We start from the raw sequence: 19,330 nt of genomic DNA on the forward strand, positions 1-19,330 counted from the left end.
GTGGGGTCGTTGAACTTTAGACTACCGGACGTTCCAAGTCTATGAATGGAGGAATGAGGAAGAGGAAGGAGACAGAGTACAGCATGGAGCATTATTGCTCTGAAGCTCAACAAAGTTGGATACTAATTGTGAGTAGCTTTGGATTAAAGCGTCTGCTAAATGTCCTAAATGTAATGTCATTGCACTGTCCTCCTAATTGACCAAAAAACAAACACTCACTGTTATAAATAAACAAAAGCATGATGACATGCTACATTTTCATTTCTGTTAATTTTCAGCATAAACTCTTTAATACTCTTAATCATCAAGCGGAAGGCGTCCACTGTGGCTAAATTTCTCTGTCATGAGCACTAAAGTGAATTCAGCCAGCTCACACTGGTCAGCTTGTCATGTCACTTGACCTTAATTCAATTGAGCCCATATGGTAGATATTAATTTAGATAGCTGGCCAGCTAGCCTCCACTGAAATGAGGGGCTGTTTGCACTCCTGCTGGGCCAGCTTCCCACGATGACTTGTTACAACATTCTGTTGAAGGCCAAGAAGGGAATAGAGGTGCTCAATCTATGAACGAATGGCCGTGTGTTAGGAGAAATCTTGTAACTTTGGGGCTGATTCACAAAAGTATCTTAAGATAAATCTTGGTTACCAGTTTTTTTCTTAAAGTTGCAATGTGAAACAATTTAACAAGCTTAAAAAGACTTGGACATATCTGTAGATAATGCTGATAATGCTATGATATACTGCGTTCTACAAATAAAAAATGCTGCCCAACCCATACCTCTCTGTTATGTTAATCTTACTATCGACACTCACAAAACTGCGCCTCCCCCTAACCCAATTTAAAATAGTTGTTGACTTTTCTAGTAATCTTGTGCCGACCTCTGAACCCTGTAATTTTACTAAATTCTTTACATCATTCAAAAAAATACAATGATTAAAATCTACTGCTCAAAAACATTACTCTTCCCAGGACTGACTGAGCAACGTTAATACTGTTATCAGGCTTACTACTCATTTCAGGAGTAGAGGAAGTGTATGGTTTCAGCTCCTTTCAACAAATTTATGAAGTAAAGTATATTAGGTTAAGAATTGTTGAGATAAGGCCACCCAATTTACATTGCTATTCAGCGATAGAAGAATCACTCACATTGTTTGGAGCCGTGTATATATTCAACAGCGAGTTAAGGCCTGCCCCCCGAATACTTTGACCCATCCACAAATAGAAAGCAAATGATCAAAGGTTGGTTATTTTGAACCAGACTGTACTAAAAAAAAGATGATCATGTTAAAAATAAAAAATCTTTCGTAGCAGTTGAACTAATTATGCATTAGTTCCAAAACCAAAGCAAATAGACAAGGCATCGACCAAGTACTCATACTGCCAATCTGCCCATCATCATTTCATGCAGTATTTGTAATACCAGCTAAACTACAGGAATACAAACATCCATCCATTGTGGGCAACGGCAATCTACCCTAAATTAACTCAATTAAGTCTTCAGGGCTTCTGACAACTGGCGAGTGTGGTCTCAACTTTGTATGTGGTTCCCTTAAAAACTTTGATCTGAACGATTTTATTAATCAAGCACTTTATGTCCACAGGCAAGTCACCTTACTGATACGGAAGTATCAGTTAATAGCATTATGTATTACATTATAAACCTAATAAACCAATAGGATGATGACAGCCAACAGTTTTTAATCAGTTAAATTATGGAATGAAATCCACAAGTACATTTTACGTTATAACCTAAGATGTCGATTGGGCCACTTATGCCCATAGCTCTTATCATACAGCTTTTCAGTACGTATTTGAATAAAAGAAATGGTCCATCTATCTAGTCTATGGGCAATGTTAGTGATAATTGGTCATCTTCTTGAGATTGCAACTTTCACATCCTGTTTGCGATCACATGAAATTCCATTGGTAATGTTTCACCTGTTGCTTAGGCACTTTAAGACGTCTGCATCCTATACCACAGCTGTTACTCACAGTGACACAAAAAACACAGAAACACTATTAAAAGTAAAAAAACAACTTTATTTACAAACCCCCCCTGTGACCACAAAAACCTCAATCCAATGACTACCGGGTAAAACCATGTCCGAGTATTGTGTCCAAAGGAAAGCATGAACACCCCCTCATCGGTGGGTGTGCCGATGGGGAGAATGATTTCAGAATATTTGTGGTTGAGGTTGGGAATTTCACAGGGCCAAACCAAATACAGCGGCTGTTGTCCGTCAGAATGCTTTAACCCACTTGTTTAGTCTGATCCATGGAAAGCTACTCTTAAAAGACGTGGCCCCCAGCCCGGGATTAGGGCAGGGCATCAGTTTCTTGCTGACACCGACATAGATAAAGGCGCAACTTTTACAAGAGCCAACAGACAGCTAAATTTTTAGTCATATCAGCTAACAATAACCCCAACAACAATTCATACATTTCTTTTGTCATACAAACCATGAATCAGTGTAAGTAAGTGTACAGCAGAGGGATACAGAGATTTATAGTCAACATAAGAAGCCTACAAATTACATCCATGCTGGATTAATCATGTTTTTAAAAGCTTGTCCTAATAATCCTCAATTTTCATCATATTTCGACACGTGGCAGCCACCACTTATTGTTTGGTAAATGGGGGGGGTACAATTAACACATTTGGAACAGAAAATATAGAAGAAAAAAAACAGTTCTGAATGATTTGATCAGAATGATCTGGATTGTTAATCCAGGTTAATTAAATAACAGAAGTCCTCTGAAGAAATCCGCCTGTTACCGGCAGATTTCTAAGGCCACCGTCCGTCCGTCTGTACGTCCCTGAACGCGAAAACCCAGAAGAGGGTCCCTGGACTCTTAGGACAGTGAGCTGCTCTCTGCCTCTTACCAGTCCGTGTGTGTGGAACATGTGTCCGGGGCGCCTCGCCTGCTGGCTGTCCGTCCGTCCTGGCGGGCGGCTCCAGCCTAGAAGGCGTAGCGTGTTCGGATATCCTCCAGCTTCTTCGACACCTCCGGCGGCGTCCGGTCGAGCTCCTCCGCCACGCTCTTCTGCTTGTGAGGGTCCATGCTGTTGAACTGCTCACACAGGTCTCCATCAATCACGTTCTGGGGACGGCAGGAACAAGGGGCTACGACTTAACGCTACATGTCGATTGGAGGCCTTCAACCAAAAACATTTTATATTGGAATAGAAGAATTTGGATTCCATGCCATATATGATTTTACAACATACTGTCCTTTTGGGCCAAGTACAGAGTCAGCAGATGAGCAGTTGAATGTGACTTAAAATAACATTTAAGGAAGAATCAACATTCCATTTTCAATATCACATTCACGTGAGGGAACGTTGAGGAGGAATTTCCTTGGGTTGAGCCGGAAGTAGCACTTCATCGATTCAGTTCCCTGTTGCCCCGGTCAGGCTAATCGCAGGCGTTTGGGAGGTTTTTAAATAAAAGTGTGCATTCATTTTATGGGCCATTGAGTGGCTACAAAGGCTGGCCTCGGGCATCTCCAGGCCCCGAGAGACGTGCAATTGACGTCAGTCACTCCACCAACGCTACAATGGGGCAGAGGCGTGCATAGCGGGTGATGTCATTGACCATGTGACGAGCCTAAGACACATAAGGGGATGAGTGCCTCGGCAGGAGGGACAAGAAACGATTGGGAAGCCATTCACTCTTAAGATCGTATGCAGGTGTCTGCACAGGCGTCTCAATGCATGGAAGGAGAACATTGAGCACAGCGAGTCCAAAAGGAGACAGACACACAAGTTTAGTTTTGTGTTTGGTTAAACAAACAGCAATTGACCCAGACCACGTTACTGACCTTCACTGGGAAATAGTAGGACCTGAAGCTGAGATGGTCCCGGCCACACAGGGGAGGGAACTCTGAGCGCATGTGCATCTCCAGATGCTGGAAGAAGTCATGGTCCTGGAAAGAGTCAGAGGGGAGACGGGTTAAACCGTCATACAAGCAGCCAAGGATACAGAGCCTGCTTCACTGTCCATCCTGGCATAGAATACGCCAATGTATGTCTGGGTTTTGTAGTGTCAATAGTAGTACAGATATACAGACGTTCAGCCAAGTGTCCGTCATTTTCAGTTATTCAACCCCCTGGGAAGAGCTACCACCACTTACAGTGGGTGGGTGTGTGTGTTTCAACAGAACAGATCAGTCAGCCATTACCTCGTGTGAGGTGAAAGGGACCAGGATGCCGATGCCCCCGGACAGCGTAGTGTAGACGAGGGACTCTGACCCCCCAGGGATGAGAGTGGTCTTCTGCAGGGACAGCACTGTCTCTCCGATGTGGTAGTTCATAATGACCTCAGCCTGGGGGGCAAAAAGGAGGGGGGTGTTTTAGTGCATGCTTGTTGGCCGGTTATTGCATCATGACATGGAAGAGGGCTAAGTTCAGCACCCATCAATGACCCTGAGGAAACGCCAGCGTAATACGATACAAAGGTCTCGTTCAATGCAATAGTTTCTTGGCCAATACCTCTGGTATTTGCAGATGTAAACACACAAACGCACACGTCATTTGCGCCGCTAATAGAAACATCAGTGACAATTTATCTATAAAAAGATGAGTTTATGGAATTATAATGAAATTCACACAAGATTATCTAATAATTCAACACTAAATAGTTAAATAAATGCCTAGTTTGATTAAATTAACCACTGACAGAATAACGGATGAAGGGGCTGCAGCTGACGGTGGCCAAGAAGTTGTTTTGGAATTTGAATCGCATAATCGACGAACAGCCGAGACAAAACAAGAACTGGGTTTTGTTCATGTTTGAATCATGCATAAGTCGCTAGGAGGGTGGGCTTTTGTTCAAGAAAAGCCTCGAGAGCGTTCATGCGCAGCAGTGAGTGAGCGTACTCACGCACAGTACCCCGAGAGACACCCGGCCCCCAGGACCCCAGCCACCACAGACCCAGCATCAACTAAACATGTCCAGGGATGGCTGACGGTCGGGGGAAAGCTGCAACAGGTCATTACAGAGGAATGGGACACTGCTCTATGCAGACGTAGGAGTTTGGGTGCCAGAAGAGAACCGACACCCCCAACATAATGAGCAAAGGCCACAAAACTTGGAACTGTGGTTGGGATGGGTCTGAAAAAAGAAACTTGAACCAAAGCTGCATATAGTGCAAAGGGATATTGCTAAAGAAATGCGTGGGAATGGGAAACTTGCACAAGACACATCCCCTGCTATGCACAAGTGCATGGCTCGCAAAAAAAGACAATAAGTGACCTTTTTTTTTAGCAGTTTCTGGGTAATGTGCTAAATTTTTGTTTCTGGGCATGAAATACGACTTCTTACTCATTTCATGTCCAAAAGCTTTGCCAGGGCTGGTAAGATGTTTCATCCCCCAGACACAAAGCTGACGAAATGCAAGACACATCTGACCATATGCCACAAAGCTCTGCTAAAGGCTGACACTGACACACACACACACACACACACACACACACACACACACACACACACACACACACACACACACACACACACACACACACACACACACACACACACACACACACACACACACACACACACACACACACACACACACACACACACACACACACACAGAGAGAGAGAGAGAACGTGACGGAGGAACTGCGGCGGGGCGGGTGTGGTACCTTCTGCGAGGCGCCGTTGAGAAGGCCTCGGTCCCACAGCGCTTTGTTCCCTGTGGGGTCCTCGTCCACGTCGTCACTGGTGTTTGGAGGGAGACGCACCTTGTGGGAAAAAAACAGAATAGAAGATATAAAGCTCTGGTGATGCGTCCATAAACTGCTCAGAAATCTTCGATCTTCAGAGGAACCTCTTGGTGGTAGTGACCGTATATATATTTTTGCAAGTCAGGAATCAGGATATTAACCGGGAATTAGACAGCAGTTCAAACACGATTCTGACTCGGATGAAGTTAAATAAGGAAATCAAATCGTTAATTGATGTGAAATATATGAGTTGAGATAATTCATTTGTTCACATAGTTGACCAAAAATAAAATTAAAAAAGGACACAAGTAGCTGCAAAGAAGTATAAGGGACGCTTAAACACAGCCCTTGCTTTTAATGTAATCCAGGAAGATATCTAATTGAATGCTAGAAAGTATTTGCTTGCACAGCTAATTAAATTCATCTGACCAAATTACACAGGAGGTATTTATTGCTCCAGTTTCGGCTCCACTCATCCTCTAAAGCAATTAAACCTCACGCACAGGCTGAAGACACAGGCCCACTATCCCTCCTTCCACCACCACAGCCTCCCCATCAACCAATACATATTCAATACTAGACATGTCGCCGCATATGCATTTTCTGAAAAAAGCATGGTTGCATGAGCCAACTCTTCGTGTGCTCAATAATCTGCGAGCTTGCCGATATGCTAATGAGCGTGCAAGCCAAGTCTCCATTCCCTGGGCCGCTTTGAGGCAGGCTTGTACTTGATTGAATAATTGGGCTGATCGTTAGTTTGGTTGCGAGTTATTGACAATAGGGTTGCCGCGGTGTGGACATTTTCACACCGAGTAATACACTCGTGTCAACACCGGTATTACCGAGCATAAGTGGTATAAACTTTGAAACTAGGTCAACCGCCATCTTCTCCGTCGACTCTCCTCTCACACTCGGTGACAGCGTCTGGCAGCGCACCGATTCTCGGTGACAGCGTCTTATAACGTTTTATTTTTTTAAGAAAAAAAACACATCAACAATAAAACTGCAAAGACAAACTGCAGAACTTTTTTTTTTTTATCAAATAGGCCTAAAGATGACGGCGACTTGCATGCTCGTCTTAAAAAAAATATATATATAACTGTTGCCGGTGTTCAACACACAGTGATCGGTGTTGGCCTCAACACCGGTAACACCGGTAATACCGTATACTGCGGCAACCCTAATTGACAATTGACCCTGTTACGTCATTATTTTCTTCGTCATCGCACAACTTTCCCCATTACCCAAGGGGGAATTCCTTTATGGGCCCACCATGTTATAGAGCTCTGGGATTCTCAGCAGCGGATTTATGACTGGGAAAAAATGGCGGCTCATTGCATAATATTTTTTCAGTGCAAATCAACAGATATTTTTAACAGAACCATTATACCATAAGGTTGGGCAGTATTCAGGACAATGTTGACAATTTTATGCCATTTGAGTTTACAGTTCTCACGATTTGTCCAAGGTTTCCCAAAACTTTTAAAGTAAGACAAATTTATCTCAACTGACTTATGGGTCCTTGAGGAATTAAGGTTCAGCATGTCAATTAAGATTCAAAGTTGCAATTGTTATGATAGGAATGGCGGACTGTACTGATGGATGTCGATTCTTGGCAATTTGTGTGGCTTGTACCGCTCCAAAAATGTAGGAGCAAATAATTACTCAAAATGAGGCTGAATTAGAAAGAAAATTATAAAAAGACCCATAAAAATAGTTTGTCTTGCTTTGCATAAAAAATATAATTATATTATATGGATAATTATAACTAATTCTTGTAAAAGAACAGTCAAACAAAAATCCTTTCCAATAAGACTACCGGACCGATAAACAGTGTCAATAACAATCGCGCCACCGATCAAACCCTCACAACATCCATCCCTGCTTACGATGCTGATGTTTCCGAACTTGTCCGCCGAGGCCATGGTGTCGTAGTCCAGCAGGCAGGCGGTGGTCACCCAGCGGGGGTGCGTGTCGTCGGCGAACACGATCAGCTGGTTCTCGTTGCGGCGGTAGCGCACCCAGAACAGGCTCTCCTGCACGTCCGTCACGACCACGCGCTGCCCAATGGTGTGGATGCTGGTCACCAGGTTGGGAATGTGCTGGAGGTGTGAGTGCGTGCGAGAGTGTTGGGGGTTGGGGGTGGGGGGGAGAAGAGGAATTAAGTTAGCGGAGTGACGGCAGCCGAGTAGCAGTTGGCATGTTATGGAATAGTCCATCACAAAATCTTCATATCATCTTCATCATGTTGACCGAGTTATAAATTAAAAAGGCCAACGTGAATAACTGCCATTGACTGAACAACCAGAACAGATGGACCACACACAAGAAGCACAGTGCATGTTCAGTCATGGCAAGACAGCCATATAAGGTCCTAAAATAGGTGTGGCAGGTTCCCAACTGCTACATTTGATAATCAACTTTACCTTGTTCTCACACTTCCTAAGTAGTTTCTTCTTGCCAAGGTCGTAAATCCTCAGCAGTTTACCAACGCCAACCAGGACCCGCCCCTGGAATGGAGCAATGGCCAATGGCACGTCTTCCACCGGAGTCTGCCAATCAAAAACCATGACAACCAATAGTTAGCTGCAGACAAGATTATTCCATGTCATTATAAATGTCAGCAGTAATTGAATATACTCAAAAACATTTGCAACATTTCCATTATCGTATTTAACATTTAAGTGCCAAGTTGTCAGTGATAACATTTATTTTTATATTTGTGTGTAGGGCATTCAAATCGTCCGTTTGATTTGATTGTAATTTAGAAAGAATAACAAAGAAAGAGGTTCTGTTAAAAATAGAGTGGTACCTAGAGCGGTTTCTTGAATGTTCAGTGTTACGGCTATGAAACTATTTTCCAGAGTCTTGGAGTGTTGCGACTAAGTTGGTTCTGGGATTTCAGTTTTATACCACATGAAGATATATAAATAGATATCCATCTATAAACAGTATTGACAAGGTATTTATGTAGCATTGCCGAGACATTACAGTTCTGATTTTCACGTCTCCTCGCACGCCTCGACTGGAAACCCTGACCTTTGGTGTCATCACCATTGATCTACTGTTGTTGGGCAATGGCGATCAAGTGTTAACGCAAAGACCCATAATAACAAAGCCATAATAATGGCTTTGTTAGAGACAATGAAGATGGAGAACGTCCATGGAAATGACCATAGGGCAGTATTGCAATTTCCCCATCATATTTGTTCCCGTTAAGCAGTGGCAAGACTGAGTAAACCATAAGCATGTCTCATTGTCTCAGGCTGTTGCTTAACACCGAGGTTATGGGGACACATTTCCGGCCAGCAAAGATAGTCTTGGTCTCAAACAAGATCAACACAGGCAGCTTGCTAGATAGCAGGAATATAACAGCGTCACTGTGCGCTATAATTAAGAGATGTGGGCAAACAGAAATGTGCTGCCCTCGACCTTTAAAAGGATGCCATTTAGGGCTGTATAAATACACTTGACAGGTATGTCATCGGGGGAATGTGTCTGTGACCAGGACCTTGTACTTAAAAAAGCTGCACTGCTTATGGTTCACTTCCCATCTTAATCAACTTGAGTTAAGGAAACATGTGAGCTGAAAAAGCCCCCATGGCCATCAAGTTGCATGAGACCAATTTGGAAGAAGGGGAAGGATTGGCGGCATCCTGGGGAGAGAATCCATGCCTTTATTCAAACTGATATCTCAGTCTCCATCTTTACTTCATACCGCTATATGTGGGCACAGATTATGTTTCTGGACTGGAATCCGCCAAAATAAATTGTTTCACAGTTATGGCTGGCACTAAAGGCTGCCTCTCTGACATACGATTCCATCGGAAAAACACTTAAATTAGCTAATCTCGCAGAGGGCCGATGCTACGGCAGTTGGAGTTTCCTTAATGCGAGCTTTTTGTCTTGGACTTTCTTAATGGGACTTTTTGTTATCTGTGCAATTTAAGGACTCAAAGTTTGCATTAATGTGCATAAATGTTATATATTGTTACATAACATTGAATCATATGAACGTTGATGGTGATAACACAGGGGTCGGTACCCACCTTGTGCATGAATTCCAGCTTGTCTCCTGCACTGGAGAGCCGGTAGGTGTAGATGAAGCCTCCGGCCACCGACCTGGGGTTGAGGATCATGTCTCTAGCCACGCCCACAAGAACAAACCAATCATCTCCGGTGCTGGCGAAACGACACACTGTCACACTGGAAGAGAGAGAAAGCGAGGGAGCGCGAGAGAGAGCGAGGGAGAGAGAGCGAGAGCGAGAGAGAAAAGCAAAGAGAGCATCAGCGTAAGACAAGGGTTTCCTGAAGCTGAACACATGCAAGGGATGTCGAGTACTTCAAAAGATATTGAAACATGTCCCCCTTGGGAATTAACAGTAGGATGCTGTACAAGCACTTCAAAAATAAGTAAATATTGTGCATTCTGCAGTACAGCCAGTGGCAAATTCCTGACATCATTCAGAATATGGAAATAATGTAAAAATGAGTTTAGTGAAACATGTCTTAAATAACACATCAGCCTTGCAAAAAAAAAAAACAGCTGGTTGGCAAGAGATACAAGGTGGCGGTGCCACATAAGAACCAACAACAATGCATTACACACATTATAGGAATAGGAACACCGCTAAGGCAATTGGTTTTGATTGCCTTAGCAATCAATGGACCACCTTGTTTCTATAATTAGGGCTGACGCATGCACTGCATGTGTTAGCTCTAGCGGTGCGAGAGGTGACGTGGGTGTGGGCAGTGGGGGGTGAATGCACATGGGATCAGACGGCGCTGGCCTCACCTGAAGGCGGCCTCGTTCTGCTCCAGCTGCACCAGGTCCAGAGTGGTGCCCTGTATCGGGTTGATCAGGCGGACCAGCGAGGCCCACTGTCCGGCCCCGGCTTTGGGAGCCCCGAAGATGGCTTCAGGCAGGTTCTCGTTGAGGAACGCTGCTGCCATCTCGGCAGCAAGTTCCCGTTCGTCTTCTCCGGCCGCCTCCACCATCTCCTGCACGACCAGAAGCATTGGATTTCAACCATTAGGCAATCAGATTTAGCTTTTTTTTCTACCAGTTTATTAATATTTCACATTGGGTGTAATGATTCAAAGTTAATATTAATTATATTTTTTTCACTTTTGAATTTAATTATTGAAATGAACGAACTTTTTTCACAATATTGTGATTTATTGAGATGTACCTGTATTATTCGAAAGCTGAATTTACTATACTATATTTTTCATCTAACGCAAGTGAATCTCAAAGCTATACACATCGCTAGCGATGCAAATATGGGTCATATTCACATAATCACCACACCAATGAAAAGCTGTCTTGGATTGACAGCCCTAGTAGAAACATTTTGCATGGTGCAGTTACAGACAAAGTCAATGCAAATACACAATTAGACACAAATTTCTCTCCAAGCGTCGCATCGCCCTAACTAAATAATCTCTACAAAGTCTGTTTCGCTAGATGCTAATCAATTCTATACACTGCATTAAGGGTTTACACACTCAGTCCATGCATCTTTTGCACGTACCTCTGCCATTTGCTGTTTCCTCTGAGCCTTGGTGGCCTCCGTGTAGGCGTTGTGGTCCGTCTCAATCACGATGAGGTTGTTGGTCTCGGGGTGGATCACAAACTTCCGGGGCGTGCACTGTAGAGGGAAGGCCACCTGGTTGAAGACCGCACCCAGCTTCTCCAAGGCCAAGATCCTTCAGGGAGAGAACCACATGGAGGATGAAGAATCACACACTCCAACTCCATCTATAAGACCCTACACCATAACTACACCAGCAAATCTTAATCAGTCAATGACATGGGTAGACTTGCAACTGGAATCATTAAGAAGTAAAACAAAAACTATTTCACAAACTAATAAGTCATGTTTGTTTCACAATTATTACAAAATAAAAATCCATGTGCCCTCGATTCCATAATAAAAGAGAAAAGAGGATGAATGGCGGGGCTAGGCCAGGGAGTGTACCTGAGTGTGTTGGTAGAGATAGCGACAATGCCTTCTGGGCACTGCTCAGAGGCGAAGCCGGAGGCGTACTCCAGGGTTTCATAAGATAGCGGGGGTCAGGTGAAACCGGGACTGGTAACAGTAGCTCAGCCAGGAGCGACTGGACATGGCCAGCACCTGTGAGGAAGGGGGTGGGAAGGACGAGGAGAACTTTAATGGCAGCGAAGCATTTTCAACATTTGGTTTGGTGTCACATTCTACAACGAAAGGTTGTTCTTTAGGGTTAGAACTCAAAGGATGTCAGCGGCCCCCCCGAGCCCCCCCCAGGACCTCAGAGAAGTGTCTGTTCTCAGGAGCCATGGGAAGGGGCAGGATGAAGGGAGAGTCCCACAGCGCCAGACAGGGGCGATGCGGTGGGATACCACCAGAACAATGACTCGCATGTGGGAAATAACAGTAATAGCAGGACGGGCAAGCACCAGGGGACTATTTGAGCTTCTGAAAATAAAACATGAAATGGAGGAGGAATCCCTAGAGCAGATGGGCGTGCCAGACGCTTGGCGGGGAACTACACAGCTCGCCACAGGTCACATCATGTCCCTTGGTTACTGGGGTTGAAAGGTTACGATTCGCGAAACCGAGAGAGACAGCCAGAATCAAATAAATAGACGTACAGCTTCCTGTCCCTGCATCCGGACTCTGAAGAGCTTGACCGGTCGGGAGCCCAAGTAGCGTGTTCTGGTGTCAGAGAGGTCACCGGTCACTGGGTCCAGAACGGTTCTGAGGAGCACTCCATTCTACCAGAGGAGGGAAAATAACTACATTAGAACACGTATTACGCATACAATTAGGATTTGAGACAACATGAGAGACGATCCAACATCAAGCAAGCAAAGCCTGGCCGATCTACCTGAAGTCCAATGTTCAGGTAAAGGAAGCCGATGGTTCCCTTCTCTCCCAGCTCGTCCTGTTTTTCCACGCCCCCCATCTCCACGATACAGAGTGACTCTGGTTGGGCGGGCAGGGCCTGCATACTCAGCGGCTGCAGACAGTCCTGGAATGAGAATGGATGAGATGGGGCTAGTCATTACTATGGCAACAAGCAAACGTTCAAACGAGACGAGTCAGTGTAGGATGTCTGACAATTCATTTTAAAAGGTTACCAATCTAGGCCGGCGTGCATGCTTGTGCACAGAATAAAACTAAAAAGGAGGCTGTGGACTTGTTCAATGGTTCAAGTTGGTTCAGAGAAGAATGTAACTTTTCAACAAAGATCTCAATCAGGACCACGTAGAGAGGTCAAATTTCAGGAGATCAGCTTAAGAAGGTCACAAGACCAATCACTACCAGCCAACTAGTAGACTAGTTTGAACCATGTCTGGACATCATTGAGCTCATGACCACATTCTGTCCCAACAGACGTCAAGATATTTATAGAGATCAAATGTAGTGCTCACAATACATGACAAATGTCTATACAGAAACAACAATTGTTTCTAATGTATTGACTATTTCCCAGAATTGGCCATTTTCTTTGGGAAATGTCAAAGCAGTGCCAACTAAACGTTTGGCTTACTTGAGAATACGTGAATACTATGAAAAACATGGTAAAATAAGATCCACGAGTAATAACTTCAAAATGCATTTAATGCACGACACTCGGCCTCTGTCAAAGCCAAACACAAACCCTGGTCTGATCCAAGCTCAGTGCAGGAGCCACGGTCAGTTGGAGCCCTTGCTGCTTTCACTTTGATGGACAAGTATATGACCTTATGAGCCTGTGTATGGGTGGGGGCCTCCGACTCCCTAAAGAGAGGTTTAATACCAACCTCAGTCACCCGGTCAACTTCCCCTTTGATTGTGGGTAGGGGAGCCCCCAGTAACGCTTGTACCAAGAGCAGTAAAATGTAACTGCCAGTTCTCCTGTTCAGTGTCTTCTAAGACGCCTGCCGTAACTCAGCGAGACAAGCAGCCTTGTTGATTGTCTTGTATTCTCGGTCAGGGAATAATCGGGTTGCGAGGTGGGGTGAAGCCTGGGCCTGCGTGCCACTTACCAGCGGGTCCAGGGAGATGATGCGGACCGTGTTGTCCACCAGGCCCACGGCCAGGAAGCGGGTGCGCTGCTCGCCGGGGGGAACGTTGGCCAGGCTCATGCAGACCACGTCGGCAGACATCTCCTTACGCTCTGTGTATTCATTGAGCTGGCCCGACTACGAAGCCAACAGACAGACAGAGAGAGAGAAGAAGAAGATTAATGACAGACAGACACATTTGAGTTCATCAGTCAGATAGACAGGAATTGTTAACACCATGAAACAAAAGCTACAAACCCCATAAAAATAATATATAATCATGTCTATGACATTACCCTAATAATGCCAGAATAAAGCTGTGATCAGAGTGAATAGTTATTCTCTCCAAGTGGAAGTCAGAGAAGAGACATGAGAAACTCATCACTTCAACAGCACCATTAATACTGACGGTCATGAGGGCTGCTATTCTAAAAACATTCTGTTCAGATAATAATTTAACAAGGTCATCTGGAGTAACCAGAGTCAGAGATGATGTTAAACATAAAGTATACATTGGTAGCATGAATCAAAGTGGGCTTGATGTGCAGCAGCTTTAATTTGCCTGTTGCCAAAATGTCTAATAAAAGTAAAAGCTAAATCTGTAACTTACCGGGTCCATCTCAAAGTAGACCAGCTCGCCCCCAGTGAGGGCGATCACTACCTGCCGCTGGTTCACGGCACAGCGGACAATCGTCTTCTTCCCGGGGGTCTTCCACTCGTTCACACGCTTGTCGGCCCTGATGTGGCGGATGCCGTCGGGGTACACCTGGGAAGGAGGGATTAGGAACAGGATGGTGAATAAATAACATGCCCCCCCATCATCACAGCGATGGCTACGTCACATTTCTCAAAAATGCAGACTTTAAAGACGCCGTCAGTCGGGGTAAACCTCCTCTCAAGTGTTGAACAGTGTCAAGTGGGAGCCTTGGCTGTGCCCTTCCAGCCAGTTGGTTGTTATTCAAAGGGAGCCTCCAGGTGTGTTCCACTCACCTGCACCAGGGCATCCTCGCCAGCAGCGAGCAGGACAGTGTGGGCGTGGTTCCCAGGAACCCAGAGTCTGTCACCTCCTCGACCGTCTCTCCGATGGACAGGACCAGCGTGGCGTTGACGAAGGACACGATGATGTAGGCGTCAAACTCGTCTGTTGGAGGGACCATGTGGGAGAGGACGGAGAAAAAGAGACAAAAGGCCAAATTTGAGTTCAGCAAACAATATAATTGTTGTTGCAAGCGGAAAAAGAAGCAATGGATTGAGGGGAGAGTTGAGAACCTCAAGGCTCCCGCTTCCTGCTATCTGGACTGATGATTACTACCCATAGGTTTATTAATTATTAAAGGTTTATAATTATAGGTTTATAAATGTAGTTTACCACTTTGGATGCAATAAGAGCAAACGTGTTATTGCCGCTATGTCGTACAAAATATACTTTGGCCATGATGACTATAACAAAGCTCCCGATTTTGATTGGTTAAGCTGATCTATTCACTGGCTAGATCTGTAAAAAATGACTCAAATAAAATTAATTCATGTATTCATCGTATGTGTACAGTCCCCTTCAGTTTTATTGACGTGGGGAATAATGATGCTCAATGTAGAATGACTTTCATTTTTGGTTTCATGAGTGGTAGTCATCATGTTTACAGTAAACAGCCTCAAACTTGTTATTCTCTGTCTCCGCCACTGCCACTTAAAACAATGAGGCGCCCATCCAAGCATCAGAGAAGCTCATTAGCATAACTCCACGCACGTCCGATTTTAATTTATGTAGACTTCAGAAACGTCTTCAAAAGACCCTAGGACAGGCACAGGTTTAAAGTAAAGTTACCTCTCTTTCAAGATTAAACAACAGCTCTCCCTAGTGGGCATAAATATTAGCAAGAAATAGTCTTGCTAATAGAGTCACCACGAATGAGGATCGGGAAATCTCTGATGCATTGATGATAATTAGACGTTACCTTCAACGTGTCTGCGCACTGTCCACACAGCGTTGGGATTACCGGGCAACTCGGACACAGCCATTTCTGACACCTGAAACCGAGGACAAAGGAAAGGAAACCCAAGAAGATCCGATTAATGAGCAGACATGTGCTGATGTTTCGTGGTACGGGGCTACCCTGCAGGTGTCAGATAAAAAGATTAACTCCTCACATTACATTCAGAGAAGAGACATGAAAACTCATCATTTGATGCAGCCATGAGAGCAAGTTAGGATGTGCTCATAGAGAGATTTGTGTACCTCCAGTCCATGCCTGAGGACTCTCAGGGTAGACTTGGGACCTCTTCCACAGGCGACATACAGCTGAGGGGTGTCCTCGTTTGCCAAATCAGCAATCTGAGACAAAAAAAGGGGGGGAAAAGAGTAATTTTACGTTTTCATGCGGTTGTCTGTTTTGTGCAGTTCATAACATGACTGCTGAAAATTGCTCCAAACAGCCCTGACCAGATTCATGCCACCTAAAAGGTCACAAGGTGCACGCTGTGTAAACTCACATTATTCCTCTGCGTTATTTCCAGAGGACTAAAAATATATAACCATTTCTATGACATTACCCTATTAACAATGACTTAACTAGACCAACAAGGTTTAGATACACAGAGAAAAGGGGACACATCCAGGCCGACATGACCGCCAGATTAAAGCTGTGATCAGAGTGAATAGGTGTTCTCTCCAAGTGGAAGTCAGAGAAGAGACATGAGAAACTCATCACTTCAACAGCACCATTAATACTCTGTCATGAGGGCCGCTATTCTAATATTTATTTCTGTTCAAATAATTATTTAGACAAGGTTACCTGAAGTAACAAGGGTCAGACATGATGACTTCCATTTGCTGACCATGTCCAAAACCATAAAGTAGTTTCCCCCGGAAAATGTCGCACGACTATTGTTTTCAACAGTATCACCAATCCATTGTTTATCTTTATTTTTTTTATACCTGATGGAAGTATGTTTTCTTTCCCTACAAGATTTTGTACTTTGTTAATGCATAATAATTAAAAAATATTTATAAAATATGTATATACTTCTTTTTTTTTTTCTCATTGGTTGTCAAGGCGGGGGCCCTATTGTTTTTAAGGCGGCCGCCTTAACCATACTGTGCTGAGGGAAACATGATAATTATACATTTGTAGAATGAATAAAAGTGTGCCTATTGACAACACCGCCTTAGCAGCAGCTGTGGTACAAGATAGTCCAAACATATTGGCAATAGCAGGCACACAGACACACAACACACCTGGCAGGACATGATGGGCGACAGGTTCTCAGATTCATCCACCAGCACCAGGTTCTTGAGGGGGCGGGGCTGGAAGAAGAAGGTGTCCCCTTCCTCCAGAGGCATGGCTGAGGAGAACTCGGGCTCCTCGTCATCGTCACCCAGGTGAGCGATCTGGTACAGGTAGCTGGACAGGCAGGGCAAGGCCAGATGTTTAACGTGTTGTTCATTAGAGTAACAATACCATACTAAGATTACATACAATATCATGTCCTCAAAGAGGTCATGAGGTGCACGCTGTGTAAACTCAAGGGTTATACCACAAGGATTTATAGAATCGTCAACACCATGAATCAAGAGCTACAACCAACACCATGAAACAAAATATACAACCATGTCCATGACCCATATCATAATAACAATGACTTAAACTCATGTACAGAACCATGACTGCAAGAAAAGATTAAAGCTGTGATCAGAGTGAATAGTTATTCTCTCCAAGTGGAAGTCAGAGAAGAGACATGAGAAACTCATCACTTCAACAGCACTCTAATAGACTCTAATTACACCATTATAAATAAAATATTGAGATTATGACAGAATGGACTGCGTCACAAATACATGAATAAAAAAAGAAAGTTAAAGGATACTAAATGGTTTCCAAACTCGGAAGACACAAACAGGAAGCCAGTTTTGAGGACACACATGGCCGTTGCCACGGGGATGGTGTCAAAATACTTCATCCTGATTTCCGTAACCTAGAAAAAAAAGCCTAGTTAATAGAAGCCTTTGGGAAGAGGTTGAATGAACACTACTGAGCTTGTTCAAGTTCAGTATTCAGAAAATACAAACGTTTCTAGGAAACCACCAAATCATGCATCTGGTCGGACACTTTGACATGCCGTTACTCACAAGGGGATATTTTGCAATCTACAATGGCTGACTTTAGACAATGTAACTTTGTAAAGCACTAGCGTGACAGCTTTACGCTATCAAAGCACATCAATGGTAATCAATGAGCCTGCGTGTTACAGTGGAAAGACTTCAGGTCTTCTCGGTTAGCATGGACTGGGTTTAAAGTTGATGTTTTTTTTTCTGCAGCCCAGTTGCATGTTGGACGGTAAGGGACGGCTGCTGAAGTTCAGGGGTGTTTACAACCCCAACCATCCATTGCAGCCCAGCAGCAATCTACCTGGTGAAGGTAGATTGCTTAAATGGACTTCAATGCCTTGCAACAAGAACTTTGTAGCATGAATCCCAAACAAACTTAAAGCTAAGGATCCAACTCTTCCAGATAGGGGGGAAAGTTTTTGCTCATTTGGAAGTCTTGTTTTTAGTCTGGACCCTCTGGCCTCAATACCCCACCTCCCCCACACAATCTCTTCCGTGGGCCATGTAAACTCACCATCTCCTCATCCGTCTCCAGTGTAACCTTAAGATATCCCCCTGCTCCGTCTGGGCAAGAAGAAGAACATGGACTTGGTCTTGTGGGTTGCCGAGCACACGAATATCATTCCCCGCTCTGGGTCGTCCAGATCATTCTGCAAGGCCACACAAAGGAGAGATACAGAACAAAGAGCGATTAAGAATGAGCAGCAGGGCTTCATTGACTGTTGCTCGATCATATAAAAGTGGGGATGAGCTTATCGGCATCCGCTGCGGATAATATTGTATGATTTTAGCAATTCTTCCCAGAATGCAGTTAGGTGAAACTTACGATAATGACTTCAAATCTGTGGAAATCTCTGCATTCGTTCGGAGAATACCATTTTAGGTGCAGCTCAAACAACAAACATGAAAGGTATTTGAGAGGGTCACACTGCGTTGATCAGCTTCAGAGCTACAAAGGAATTCCCAAGGTTCAAACTGTTAACACAAGGGTTGCTCCTTGAGGATGGTTGATGCAATGAATGAAACAAAATAAATACAAAGTTTTTATTAAACATTACTCTCTTAAACAGCCCTTGACACAATTGACAATAGCATTCTTCATCATCTCGAACACCATGTTGGCATCAACGGTGCCTCTCTTTTCTGGCTTGGATCTCATCTCACATATAGAACGTCATTTGTTCTCTGAAGACTCAAACACTGCACCCTAAGCTTTTGGTCTCCCCTAAGGGTCTGTCCTTGGTCCACTGACTCAATCGACATGCTTCTCTGTGATATTATTCACCGCTCCTGAATAAGCTTCCACTGTACTCCGGACAACACTAGAATCTACATTTCTATAGAATCAAACATGAAACTTGCATGACTGCCATTACAAAATGGATGTCCCATAACTTCTTGCCGCTCAACACAGGGGAAAACAGAGCTGATAATCATTAGGAACAGGATGGGAATAAATC

The 19,330-nt window shown here is 44.1% G+C and overlaps 1 protein-coding gene and 1 non-coding gene across 2 annotated transcripts in view; both read right to left on the reverse strand.

Moving 5' to 3' along the window:
- Positions 1 to 1,486: 1,486 nt before the first annotated feature.
- The window catches only part of LOC130388658 (splicing factor 3B subunit 3-like), a 39,609-nt gene continuing 21,765 nt past the window's right edge, over positions 1,487 to 19,330 (reverse strand). The window contains 24 exon segments of the mRNA XM_056598102.1: positions 1,487 to 3,104; positions 3,825 to 3,929; positions 4,185 to 4,328; positions 5,653 to 5,751; positions 7,623 to 7,835; positions 8,160 to 8,285; positions 9,783 to 9,939; positions 10,529 to 10,734; positions 11,268 to 11,442; positions 11,715 to 11,806; positions 11,808 to 11,870; positions 12,368 to 12,490; positions 12,604 to 12,747; positions 13,748 to 13,903; positions 14,376 to 14,531; positions 14,756 to 14,778; positions 14,781 to 14,906; positions 15,721 to 15,793; positions 16,002 to 16,097; positions 17,001 to 17,166; positions 17,634 to 17,737; positions 18,385 to 18,416; positions 18,419 to 18,442; positions 18,445 to 18,520. Coding sequence (XP_056454077.1) covers positions 2,964 to 3,104; positions 3,825 to 3,929; positions 4,185 to 4,328; positions 5,653 to 5,751; positions 7,623 to 7,835; positions 8,160 to 8,285; positions 9,783 to 9,939; positions 10,529 to 10,734; positions 11,268 to 11,442; positions 11,715 to 11,806; positions 11,808 to 11,870; positions 12,368 to 12,490; positions 12,604 to 12,747; positions 13,748 to 13,903; positions 14,376 to 14,531; positions 14,756 to 14,778; positions 14,781 to 14,906; positions 15,721 to 15,793; positions 16,002 to 16,097; positions 17,001 to 17,166; positions 17,634 to 17,737; positions 18,385 to 18,416; positions 18,419 to 18,442; positions 18,445 to 18,520 — 2,820 coding nt within the window. The 3' untranslated portion in view covers positions 1,487 to 2,963.
- LOC130389918 (small nucleolar RNA SNORD111) lies at positions 15,880 to 15,957 on the reverse strand. Its single transcript, XR_008896696.1, has one exon. It is a non-coding gene; the product is annotated as a small nucleolar RNA SNORD111 (small nucleolar RNA).

Source organism: Gadus chalcogrammus, chromosome 9 (assembly GCF_026213295.1).
Source record: "Gadus chalcogrammus isolate NIFS_2021 chromosome 9, NIFS_Gcha_1.0, whole genome shotgun sequence".
In the NCBI taxonomy this organism is placed as follows: Eukaryota; Metazoa; Chordata; class Actinopteri; order Gadiformes; family Gadidae; genus Gadus; species Gadus chalcogrammus.